The sequence below is a fragment of the Quercus lobata genome, chromosome 5 (assembly GCF_001633185.2).
Source record: "Quercus lobata isolate SW786 chromosome 5, ValleyOak3.0 Primary Assembly, whole genome shotgun sequence".
In the NCBI taxonomy this organism is placed as follows: Eukaryota; Viridiplantae; Streptophyta; class Magnoliopsida; order Fagales; family Fagaceae; genus Quercus; species Quercus lobata.
In genome coordinates this window covers 1,032,384-1,045,872 of record NC_044908.1, presented here as the reverse complement: position 1 = coordinate 1,045,872, position 13,489 = coordinate 1,032,384, and the positions used below count along the sequence as shown (strand labels likewise).

At 34.0% G+C, this 13,489-nt stretch overlaps 1 protein-coding gene across 2 annotated transcripts; it reads right to left on the bottom strand.

Annotated features, from left to right (window-relative positions):
• Positions 1-2,353: 2,353 nt before the first annotated feature.
• LOC115992015 (receptor-like protein EIX2) lies at positions 2,354-7,062 on the bottom strand. Of its 2 annotated transcripts, XM_031116050.1 has the most exons (3): positions 6,404-7,062; positions 4,242-4,624; positions 2,354-2,769 (listed from the first exon to the last, which is right to left on the bottom strand). In XM_031116050.1, exons 1-2 carry the CDS (start codon positions 7,008-7,010, stop codon positions 4,266-4,268), a joined length of 966 nt encoding a protein of 321 aa, XP_030971910.1. In that variant the 5' UTR covers positions 7,011-7,062; the 3' UTR covers positions 2,354-2,769; positions 4,242-4,265. The 2 variants fall into 2 exon arrangements, with proteins under 2 accessions (XP_030971910.1, XP_030971909.1); XM_031116049.1 differs by having other exon boundaries at positions 4,242-7,062.
• Positions 7,063-13,489: the final 6,427 nt, after the last annotated feature.

Here is a 13,489-nt window from a genome sequence, read left to right as displayed (position 1 = left end):
TTCTTTGAGTAGCTAGTTTCCCCATAGGTTTGAGTCCGAGGACCATGCAAGACCTTGGTTCTATCTAGTACTTAGATTCTTCTTTGAGTAGCTAGTTTCCCCATAGGTTTGAGTCCGAGGACCATGCAAGACCTTGGTTCTGTCTAGTACTTGGGCCTTCTTGAAGTAGCTAGTTTCCCCATAGGTTCCCCATAGGTTTGAGTCCGAGGACCATGCAAGACCTTGGTTCTGTCTAGTACTTGGGCCTTTTTGAAGTAGCTAGTTTCCCCATAGGTTTGAGTCCGAGGACAATGCAAGACCTTGGTTCTGTCTAGTATTTGGGCCTTCTTGAAGTAGCTAGTTTCCCCATAGGTTTGAGTCCGAGGACCATGCAAGACCTTGATTCTGTCTAGTACTTAGACATTTAGAAAGTTGTCAATGCGCGTTAATTTCCCCAAAGCCGGAGGTCCGAGAACCCGACATAGCTAAGGTTCTGTTTAACCGCTTCAAAAGATTCTGGTTTGGCCCTCGGCTTCTTTCTCCGAAGGGAATTCAGCAAACCGGACCACTAGACCCGCGAGAATCAGCCCCTTGACGAGTGCCCGGGGCATACACCTGACGTCAGAAGCCCCTAGAACTGTGCTCCGTTTTTAGCAATCCTTCCTGCATAATCAACACTTCGAAGCGTGGACCTAAGTGGAAGCTGAGTTATGACAATGACGGTGCGTTCTTGGAAATAATTGGGGGGGGGGGGCTTCCGCGTAGCTTGCACCACCGCCAAAGTGGTCCTCTCGAGGGACTCTTGCTGATAGAAGCTCAACCATAATTAACCGTTGCATTCGCCAACGCACAAGCTCTCCCCACAGATGGCGTCAATTGTAGGGTCACGTTTTTCAGCCCAGACCCAAGATGTATGGGATCTTAGACCAGTGAGCCCGGTACAATGAATTTGTAGAGAGTGGGTCAAAGAACTAGGCTTTAGCGTATGGAAAACGGTTAACACGGTGTTCTTCACGATCAAGCTGAGATGGACTGAGTTTATCAGAGAGGATTGGTCCTCGGCACAGTCCGAGGAGCTTTTTCTGGCGCCTCTGGTGTGTTGGAGGGGTTTCAGCCCCTCCTTCTATCTCCCTCCACTCCCTTTTTATAGTAGTTTCCTTCCTTCTAAATGGGGGATCCTAGGGTAGGTACTTGTCCCATCAGCCCTTCCCTCCAGTTGTTGGGAGTGGTTGTAAAGGCAGAAAAGCATGGCTATGTCAGGCATAAGGCACTGAATGCAATAATGTTAGCCTTTCCCTCTGACATTTCCATTTTCTCCGTTGTCCTTTTCTGCTTTTGTACTTTTCCTGTTCCGTGGAATGATCTGGAGTGTCACTACCAGTGGCAAGTTGCCCCCTTTATCCTCGGCTACATCCATGCCGAGGAGGATTCTTCCCATAGCCGAGGAGGGGTTTTTCCTTGGACTGTTAGCCCAATGTAGACATTGATATGGACCTCCTGGTCTTTTCCCCCCCCCCCCCCCCCACAGTTGTAAATGTAAAACTTCTCTTTAGATAATAGGTGCAAAATACTATAATGGACATAGAGAAATGTTATGTCTACAATATTTTCATAACAAATTTTAACTGGTAGGTTGTTATTGGCTATTATAATTTAATAAAAAAGTAATTTAAGCTATTGATTCAAATTAGAACTAATAATAACTTATCACTTATGATTTATTGTGAAAGTATTGTGAAAATATTGTGGACGTAAATTAAGCCTTTTAGCCTATATATATTCAAGATGACTCCAATTATCAAATTATCACTAGCGTTTTCATTAAAAAAAAAAAAAATTAAAAAAAAAACTATGTTTGTCCTACAAAACCACTCAACCAAACAGATCCTTACAAATTATTAATAGCATTTTCGTTAAATAAATAATTAAATAAATAAATAAATAAAAAGTAAAAGAGTGCTTGTCCTACAAAACCATTCAAACAAACAGACCTTTACAAATAAACTAAGACTCCATATTTAAGCCGGTCTCGTTTCAATTTTTTATAAGTAATGAAAGCAAATATTTAAGTCTTACTGGATTTTTTTTGCTGAATAAGTCTTACTAGATGTTACTATTATTCTAATTTCTATGTATTTATTGTTATTTCCGTTTTTTTATTAGATAAGCAACTGGCTGATTCCGAGAGAGAGAGAGAGAGCAGTTTAAGTATTATTGAAGATGGCAAGGTCAAAAAGAAAAAAAAAATCAAATAAGAGTGTCAGATGATGGAAATGTCAGTAGATCCTCTGCACTACAAGATGCAGAAGGCAATACATGATCATGATGTATATCAAACCATTCCAGGTGGTAAAATAGCAAACAAACAAAATAAGATCTACACAAATTGTTGTGGAAATAGCACCCCAATATTCAAATTAACAACAATAAATAATGGGCATACACATACACAAAGAACCCCAGCATTTATGTGGTTCAGCAAACTGCCTACATCCATGGGCAACAACAAAGAAAGTTTCACTATAAAAGTAAGGAGATACAAATGTTTGCGGTTTGCCAAACTGGTTCCTCTGTTGCTGCCATATATTCCGCCTTTGTAGTGGATAGAGCAATTGTATCTTGTAGAATTGATTTCCAGCATTTTGGGCCACCAGTAAACACAAACACATAGTCTCTCATGGACCTTCTACAATCAAGATCCCCTGTATAATGGGAATCTACATAACATAATACACACATAACATCTTCACAAATAATCCAAAAAAACATCCCAATAGGTGATGTTTGCACCTGCCAAATCATAAAATTCCATTGAAGTTAGTGGAACCACAGAGAGCAAACCTAAAAGGTAAATTCCCAATTAAAGCACAAGAGACCTCCATGTTTTTTGAATATAACACAAGATGGTGTAATTTGCCCCTCCAAACAACAACAACAATGAAAAAAAGATGATTTTTTGAATGGTAAATGAACGATCATTTAAATTTTATGAGATTGGCAAATAAAAAGGTGGAGTTAGTATATTTTTTTGCCTAATAGGTTATTTGATACTCAAATATGCAAAACTACCCATGTCACAATTTGAATGATCAATTGACCAGATTACTTTGACTTTTAAGGGATTGGAAAATAAAAAGGTGGAGTAAGTATATCTTTCTGGAAAATAGATTATTTAACACTCAAATAAGCAAAAGCGTTTGATCAAAAAAAAAAAAAAAAAAAAGCAAAAGTGACTATGTCTTAATTTAACACTCATATTTTTGCGATTATAGTGTATTGTTTTATTTATTGTTTTTATTTCAAATACCAAAACAAGCCTTTTTTTTTAATAAGAAAATACCAAAACAAGCTTACATTACAAGCAAAACAATTATGATCAACAAGTACATAAGAAACACTTAGTCAATATACTTGTTTTGAAACTTAACTTAGTTAAATAAGGAAAAAGGTAAACAATTAAGCCAATATTTTCTTCTTACAATGATTGGCACTATATAGATAAACAGTTCTTACGCATCGTACACAGGAATCGTAATTCATTTCATTTTGTACATGTTTAATTTATGATAAAACAATAATGAAATAAGATCAAGAAGATTTCTTTTGCAAATGATTCTTTTTGGCCTCTTGAAGAGAATGAACCAGCGCCAACTCCCAAAGGATAAACAATAAATTCCAATATTCAATAATAGTGATGTGGGTATGTGGAGCATGACTACCTAGGCATCAAGATTACCTGCAATGCAAATTAAGCCATGTTGAAATTCTAAGAATTCATGTCAAGCCCACCTCTTTAATATTTTATTAGTAAATCTTCATATTTAATATGATGTGAGAAAAATATGCTACGTATTGAGTTAAAAATTAACAATTTTTATTTTAATTTAAAAACAAAACAAAAATTCCACCACATATTTGATGTTTTTTTTATATGAGAAACAATTCTTCCCGTCATAGTAGCCCTTTGTTTCTATTGAGAATTTCACATGATCTCTATCTTTTTCATTTCAAATATCTCTAAAGGAACTTTAGTGGTAGCTCACAGGTAATGATATCCTTTAAGATATTTGCATGAACTTTATTTCTAACACAATGGACTAGTTGCAAATAAAGACTTGAGGCTAAAGGTATGCTGTATTTGTGAAATAAAATCCAAATGACTACCACATTTAGTTATGAACTAAATCACATATTCAAAATAAGTGGCTACTACTACATTAAAATGAAGAACCAGTATATAAGGACATTAATAGAAGCAATACCTTTTAGCTAGATAATGATGTTCTTCACTTACTAAGGTGGCCACTTCTTAGCTTTTCCAGTAACCATTTCACCTTTAGTATTGTAGTCACATAAAACCAATCCTTTTTGTCATTAACAAATTTGAAATAAGCATGCCTCCATGTCCTATTCAAGAAGAGACCTCCACAAACTCCCCAAAAGCCAACTGCGAATCCAACACCCATACCCATATAGAAGCTAGAACTTTCAGAGTCTTCTTTTGTTTTTCCAATTGATGTTCTATTATGAGATTCTCCAATTGGTGGTATGCATCTTTTTGGAAGAGGAGCACCACACAATTGAGGATTGCCAAAATATCTGACAGCATCAAAAGACTGAAGTTGGGTACTTGAAGGAATTCTACCTGAGAAATCGTTGTATGACAAATCCAAGTAATTAAGAAATGACAAATTAGACATACTTGGTGGAATTTCACCTGATAGATGATTTTGTGAGAAATCAATTGACTCTAACTTCTTCATTATCCCAATGTTTTCTGGTATGTTGCCCATCAAATGATTTCGAGACAAGTTCAAAAACACTAATTCAAAAAGAACTGAAATTTCCACAGGAATTGATCCAGACAATTTGTTACTTGAAAGGTCTATGCTCCTCACGAATTTAAGGTTTTCTTCATATTGTAGTTCATGTCCTTTTGGAACCAGCATAAGATTCTCAAGGTAAGAGCCATAGTCATATTCGTACTCTAAACTGTCAAAATAAACATCTTGATTTTCAGGGTCAGGCATAACCATGGCACTGATATTTTTAAAGCAACTTGGTATGGGCCCTGATAGGCTATTATTTGCAAGATCCAATATTCTAAGAAAAGAAAGTTGGCATATATTTTGAGGTATATTTCCCTTGAATCCACTGGATCTTAGACGGAGAACTATAAGTTGTGTCAATTTTGTAATCCAGAGTGGTATGGTCCTCGAAAAATTATTATCACCTATATCAATGAGCCCTAATTTTGAGCACCTTTTCAATGACGAAGGAATATCCCCATAGATGCTATTATTTTGTAAACTCAATGATTTGAGTTCAACTAAAGACCCCAGAGAATAAGGAATTCTACCTGATAGATTATTGCCCCCCAAGTTTAAATGGATCAAAGATTGCCAATACCTCCAACAGTTAGAGAGTTCTCCAAGTAAGAAATTGTTTGATACATCTAAAACCTTCACTTTATTTTTTTTATTCATCTTTTGGCACAAGAAAGTGGAAATAGGTCCAAAAAATGAATTGTCAGCTAGATTGAGCACTTCAACATTTGCAGACAATCTTGGCAACCGCCCCTTAAAGTGATTAGATCTTAGTTTCAAAATAGTAGAATTCAACAAAATGTCCGGTACATCCCCTTCTATGTGGTTATTAGAGAGATCAACCGTATGAATGTTTGAAATCCAATCCCAAAACCAGCTTGGAGCTTTACCCGAAACTCCTGACAAGGGCAACAATAAAAGCCAAAGGGATCTTTGTGTATGTAGCCACGTAGGAAAGTTAGGACCTATCTTACAGGAGCTCATGTCAACATATTCAAGTTGAAAAGGTGGAACCCAATTGGAATTCACATTAAAGAACAAAGGTGTATAAGAGATATCTAGTTGTTTTAATTTCCCTAATTTGGAGAAATGTGCTTCATCTAGACTGCCTGTGAAGAAACTAAATGAAATAGACACCGCAAATAGATTTGAGAGAAGTCCAAGACTCTTTGGAACGGTGCCATTTAATTTATTTAAACCAAGGAGTAAGACTTGCATTTGAGATAAATTCCCAACAGATGAAGGAATAGGACCACTTAAAGGATTGATTCTAAGATCGAGATATATTAGATGCTTAAGCTGCCCTAGCGAATCTGGGATTTTTCCGCTCAAAGAATTATCACTAAGATCGAGATATTCTAATTTCTCTAAATTGAATATGCTAGGCGGTATATTGCCTTTCAAAGAACTGCCGTACAGGCTAAGCCTTAAGAGGCTTGTACTGAGATTAGAGAACCAATTAGGTATCTCATGATTGAAATGATTATCAGAAAGAGAAAGGACTCGAAGAGACGTGAAATTGACAAATCCAAGAGATGGATTCAGGCTATCAAGTTGACAATTTTGCAAGTTTAGCTTTGAAAGAGATGGGAACTTACTCATTATTTGAAGCCAATCAACTTCTTTGTGAAGGTCAGCTGAGTGCAGGTCAAGGTATTGAAGGGCAGAGAGACCAGACATCCAACGAAGGTTATCTACATAGAGGTCAGAATTAGAACCAAGAGACAGATAGCGAAGCCTTGAAAGGTTCCCAAGCTGATGAGGAATGAGTCCACAAAAGTTAGCGCCTAAGAGGTCAAGATCTGTGAGACTGTACATTGAACCAAGGAAAGTTGGGATAGGAGTACAATTAAAGTCATTGTTACTCAAATCCAAGTAGTTCAAATGTTCTAATTGGAGCAACGAACCACTAATCTCTCCGCCTAACCTCGAATAATTGAGGTGGAGCTCAGTGACTCGGCCAGTTTTATTGTCACAGGAAACTCCGTCCCATATACAACAATCTTTATGGTCAGACCAGGATGAGAGGACGTGTTCATGATCAGTGAGACCACGTTTGAGAGTTAGAAGGGCTTGCTTGTCTTTTTCATTGCAAGAGACATTTGAGATTGACTCTGCTTTGAAGAAGAAGAAGCTTAAACTGAAGGTAGCGGGAAAGAACCATACTAAGAAAAGCACATGATGAGTTGTAAAAGAGGCACCCATAGTTTGAAGTAAGAGAAGCTGAAATTTGAGTAGTGGAGGCGATGCAATTGGATGTTACTGCAGCTCGTGATAATATATAGGGATTCTTCAACTACTTTCATTATTATTGTATTATTTTAAAGAAGACTTTGACTTGTTGACTTAAGCCAAATGCCAAAGAACAATACTAGTGTTTGTTTCATGAAACTTCGTTCGTAGTAATTGCACTTCAACTACTTTTCGTTTTATTATTATACTGTATTTATTTTAGAAAAGACTTTGACTTGTCCACTTAAGCCAAATTCCGAAGACCAATACCGTGTTTGTTTCACGAAACTTCGTTTATAGTAATTGCACTTCGAGACTTTGATTTGTTGACTACTTTTTTGTTTCTTTTGTTCTGTGACTTATTATAGTGTTAGGTTTATTTGACAACCATCTTTCACCTAATTGCGTAGAAATTTTTCATCAGTATTTAAATCATCAGGAATATGACTTATTGACATTTTTTGTGTTTTTGTTAGGTGATTTGTTGAACTTTATGCTATGTTTGGATGTTGGGGGAAGGAGGGAATAGAGTAAAGGAAGGTAGAGTAATTTAATTACTTTATTTAGATATTTTTTAAGGGATGAGTGGGAGGGATTTGGAAGGGTTTGAACTACTTCTAACCCTTCATTTTTAATTCCCCTAAATTAAAGAGATTTGGAGGGAGAGTGAAACATAAAAATGCTTGATCAAATAAATTATCAAATTTAACCTTACCATATTAACAAAATTACAAATGAAAATACTAATTATTCTCCTTCCCCTTACTTAATTTTAAAAACATCCAAATAAGACGGAAGATAACTATTCCCCCCTACTCTCATTCTCTCTACTCTCCTTTCTTTCTCAAAACTTCTAAACATAGTATTAGTCCATTATGCAATATTTTGATATTTTCTACTGTGCAGCATAATTTTCATTTATGGCTAGAAATTCATGGTGAGGACATTTGTCAGACACTTAAGGCTCATAATTGGGTAAAATCTCATGTAAATGAGCTCTTAATGACATGATTCCATTAGTGATAATATAGGCGCCAAACTCCCAAAGCTCGATACTCACCACACATGTGATGAGATGTGATAGGTTCATCATCCTAGTCTGAAACTAGATCAAATAGGAAAACCAGCAAAAACAGAGGATTTTAACAAGAAAAATATAACTTTTTTTGTTTGGTTTCAGTTTTTAGCTAAACTAACCGCGAACTCGTGCGTTGCGCGCAATAATTATTTTTATGGTGGTTTTATTAATTTTTTTTAAAATTTAAACTAATCTAATAATGAGTAATGTATTTCGTAATTATATTTTATTTATTATAGGAACAATCCAAAACACCAAAAAAACGTAAACTAAAAAAAATTAATAAAACTTAACAATGATTAATTTGAACCAATATTATGATAAAATTTTGTTTTTGATAATCTATTAAGGTTATTTTTTTTGTAGAAATTATAATTTCGGCTGCCCAAAACATATTATCAAATAAACAATTATTAGCAAAATCTAAGAATTAAATTTCTATACATGCATTGTTATAAAATAATAATAATAATAATAAAATTGCAAAAGTTAAAATTTGTCACCGATCTGATTATTTTCGTTTGGCTAACCTTTACTTTTCTTTAAATAAATGACATTATAGAGTACTTCTAATACAACTATTAAGAGTACTTTGTCCACCACAAAGGATTAAAAAATAAACAAAAATTAGTAAAGTCTCATAGTTTAACATCTAAATTGAGCACTATAAAAAATCATGCTATGTAATAGAATAAATATCAAATTATCTAAATCATGCTATGTAATAGAATAATATTATATTTTTATATGCTATATTTAATTCTTTAGAACGCAATAGGATAACATTTAACAATCAAAGAGAATAAAAAATAAAAAAACAACAACAACAATTTTAAAAACAAAACTAAATCACAATTTAAAAAACAAAACTAAATCGCATTAACCCAAAATAGAGTTTTAAAGAATATAAAAAATTATCAACCTAAAGTAGAGATGCAAGAAAAATAAAAAAAATCCACCAAAAAATTTAGAGAGAGAGAGAGAGAGAGGGAACATTTTTTTTTTTGTGAGGGAAAACTATGCATAGAATAAAAGAGATAATGACAAATTTATAATAAGAGGGTGTGAATAAGAAGAGACGAAAATAAAGGAAGATGAAGGGAAAGAGAACGAATGATATTAATGTAGAGGGTAGTGGGGAGATGAAAAGGTAAGGGAGGGAGAAAGATGGAAGAAGTAGTGGGGAGATGAAATGGTAAGGGAAAGAGAAAGGCTGGAGAAGTGTAAATATTTAAAAAATAAATGTTAAAAACAATTATAAAAAAAAAAAAAAAAACCCTAAAGCTTGAAAGGCTTCAACGTTTTGTTTTGTTTTGTCTTCTTTTTTCTTCTTTTAAACTGAAAAGGCTCACACAAAACTCTAAAAATGAACTAAAAAGGCTTTGAGTTGGGCTTGATAGTGAAATTAAATAAATAAGAGGTGGACTGGATTAATTATACAGATTTATTATAGGGTGATAGTGGAAGTAAATAAATAAGTAGTGGGCTGGATTTATTATAGGATGATAGTGGAAGTAAATAAATAAGAAGTGGGCTGCATTTATAGAGCTGAAAATTGTAAAAATCATTTTAAAATTGTAGGACAAATTATATTTTAAATAAGAAAAGGAAAAAAAAAGAATGACGTGGTAGCTGATGTGGCGCAACGTGAGAGCAGCAACATTAAATGCTACGCTTTAGCTTTTAGTAATACTAGTCGCTAACCCGTGCGATGCACGGGAAAACTATTTGTATAAAGATGAAACATTAAATTACTTAATGAAAAATAGAAATCAAACTTAAATTTAAAATAAAATGAAGAATTAAATCTTAAATATCCTCAACTATCCATAAAATGTATGAAACATAAAATCTTAAGGCAGTTATTCATTGCCTTACCATATACTGTCGTGTATGTACTACAATGACCAATCACCACTTACCAAGAGATGCAAATAAAACATTTGCTTTGACTTCATCACCGAATTGCAGAAAAAGAGCAGCACAGTATGAACACACTACAGAATCTAAATAATGCCCATCCAAGCAATAAACCGAAAGAGACAAAAAGGCTTAATATCATATAATATATTATAAGCCAACTATATTTCAAAACCAAACAATCAAAACCAAACAATGCAGCGCAGGCACAAGACGCACAGACTAGCAAATATATAGACCAACGCTCAGTAAATATATAGACCAATGCTCAGTCAAACAAGGATTCAAGAAGACAAATATCTTAATATAATATAATTTAATTAATCTCACCACTACTGTCAAGCATCAAAACAACTTTATACAATGGTTGGAAAATATCTCAGACACAGAGCAAACACAACAAATATGACAAAGGCAAAACACTTTACCGGCAATTGGTTTAAATGCAACGCTTTAACTTTTAGTAATACTAGTCGCTAACCCGTGCGATGCACGGAAAAACTATTTTGTATAAAGATGAAACATTAAATTACTTAATGAAAAATAGAAATCAAACTTAAATTTAAAATAAAATGAAGAATTAAATCTTAAATATCCTCAACTATCCATAAAATGTATGAAACATAAAATCTTAAGGCAGTTATTCATTGCCTTACCATATACTGTCGTGTATGTACTACAATGACCAATCACCACTTACCAAGAGATGCAAATAAAACATTTGCTTTGACTTCATCACCGAATTGCAGAAAAAGAGCAGCACAGTATGAACACACTACAGAATCTAAATAATGCCCATCCAAGCAATAAACCGAAAGAGACAAAAAGGCTTAATATCATATAATATATTATAAGCCAACTATATTTCAAAACCAAACAATCAAAACCAAACAATGCAGCGCAGGCACAATACGCACAGACTAGCAAATATATAGACCAACGCTCAGTAAATATATAGACCAATGCTCAGTCAAACAAAGATTCAAGAAGACAAATATCTTAATATAATATAATTTAATTAATCTCACCACTACTGTCAAGCATCAAAACAACTTTATACAATGGTTGGAAAATATCTCAGACACAGAGCAAACACAACAAATATGACAAAGGCAAAACACTTTACCGGCAATTGGTTTACTCTGCAAAATTTTCTCAAACACATAATTGTGAAGAAAAGAATTACCGATAGCAATAGTGTCAAGGGTGCTCTGTTTTTTGTCCACAACCTTTGCTGGGTTTGTTCTAGCAGAGGGAAAAAAAAACATAAAACGGAAAAATGGAAAGAAGAAAACAAAAAAATACAATAAGTAGTTACCCACTAAACTAAATAAGCAAACCACCAAAAAGATACAATTGTTTAGTGTCTTAAAGTGAATGTGTCAGCAATTTATGTAGTCATGTAGTGAAATAAGGAGTGATCAACGGCGAGTCAAACGTTTTTGTTATTAGTTATTATATAGATATAAATAAGAAAGGTATGTATGGTCAAAATATTTGAGCCAGCTGTCACATCTGTTTGTGAGCCTTGTTAGAGACATTTGAGTATATACATTTGACCGGGACATTAGTTAGGTGGCTGACAGTGAGTGGGAGTGGGGTTTGATAAATGAGTTTTGAGCGAGTCGAAAAATGTTTTATGGCAAATAAAAGCGTAAATCAAAAGCGAACCTTCCTTTTTCATATTAGTTTTATTAAATTTCTCCTACTCCTGACACGGTCACATGGTGCATATTGCTAAGCTCAGCTTTCAAAATCCAAAAGCGAACCTTCCTTTTTCATATTAGTTCTATTGAATTTTTTTTTTTTTTTTTGAGAAACTTTTTTTTTTTTTTTTTTTTTTTTTGAGAATGAGAAAAAAGGGGGCCTTTATGGCTATATTTTACCCTCGGGCAGGGAGCCGTACGCAAGCCCTCCCAGCTGAAGGGAAGCTTGCGAGCCGTGTGAGAGTCACCTCATTTGAGTACACCCCTCACTAAGTATGCCCACCAACAGAAACCTGCAGGCAGCGGGACTCGAACCTAAGTGTGGTTGCACAAAGCGCCCGAGCCTTACCCACTCAACCAAGCCCCTGTTGGCTCAACCAAGCCCCTGTTGGCGGAATTTTGAGAAACTTAGTTCTATTGAATTGGATTCATACTTGTTCAGAATTCTGACATGGTGAGTGATGTGTTTTAAATCCGGCTTCTTTTGTCATCCTCTCTCTTTAATAAGAAATCATTAAGAAATTTATTATTCAGCCAAAAAGAACACAAAAACTAAAGGCCAAAATCCAATAGACGGTAAAGTAAGCTCTCCATAAAACACAACACAAGCCAAATTCCAATAGACATGTACAACACAGATCAAAAACTCACCCGCAACTCCATTAACTCTTCTAAAAGATGGGTCCGGTTAATGTGTGCCTTTAGGACACATATTAAGCTTTCTATTTTTGGAAACATTTTCTCGAGAATTGAAAAAGTTGTCATTACTTTTTCAATTTTCGAGAAAATTTTTTCCAAAAATGAAAATTAATGTGTGCCCTAAATCCCTAAAAGATTCTATCTATTTTACATAAAAAAAATTTACTTTTTTTTATTTTACGCCATCATTTTTATAAAACACTTACATCGGTCTATCTATTATATACTATATTTTATATAAATAATATTTTTATATTCTTTTTTTACAAAACACCCACATTAATCTATCAGTCCATCTTTTTTTAATACTAAAATAATGTATAGAATAGCTACAGTAACCGTGTATATATGCACAATTACTGTAGCACTTCTGCATTTATGCACAATTTTACACCCACTAATGTGGGTGTTTTTTTGGTCAAAATGTGTAAATTAAGCTATTTTTTATATTTTGCAAGACTTTACAACCACTGATGTGGTTGCTTTCATTCACATCGGGTGCAAAAATTAAAATGCAAAAATGAATAGTTCTAGTATAAATTTTTATAGTTACTATAACTTTGGAAGAGTTTTGCATATAAATCTAAAAGCTGAATCGGACCACAATTCGTTCATAAAGTAATTTTTCATGGCTACTCCTTACTAATTTAACAATTTTATCAAGTTGAACAAATTCATAGGCTTGCTTAATGGACAACCTGTAAGTTAAAATTACCTACAATAAACACTTCAAACTCTGTTGATATCTTTTTATTGTATATGAATTTTGAAAATATAACCGTTAGATTTCATGGTTTTTATGTTTTTAACACACATATCAAATTTTATTCAGATCAGATGTCATTTACTATTTAATTTGTAAAGTTATGATTTCCAACTAGCTTTTGTTGGCTTTAATTCTATGCTAAATTTGATTGTAATTTCTTCAATCATTTTACTGTATTTATGTGGGTTTATTTGTAGGGGATGAGTGTGAGAGATTGGTGAAGAATCATGCTTCAAAAGAAGAATTAGTGCAGTTTGCGACTAGCTCGCGAGAAGCTTGCGAG

Bases quoted from the DNA above. Each gene is read 5' to 3' on its own strand.
- LOC115992015 (XM_031116049.1), bottom strand. From the start codon at position 7,010: ATGGGTGCCTCTTTTACAACTCATCATGTGCTTTTCTTAGTATGGTTC.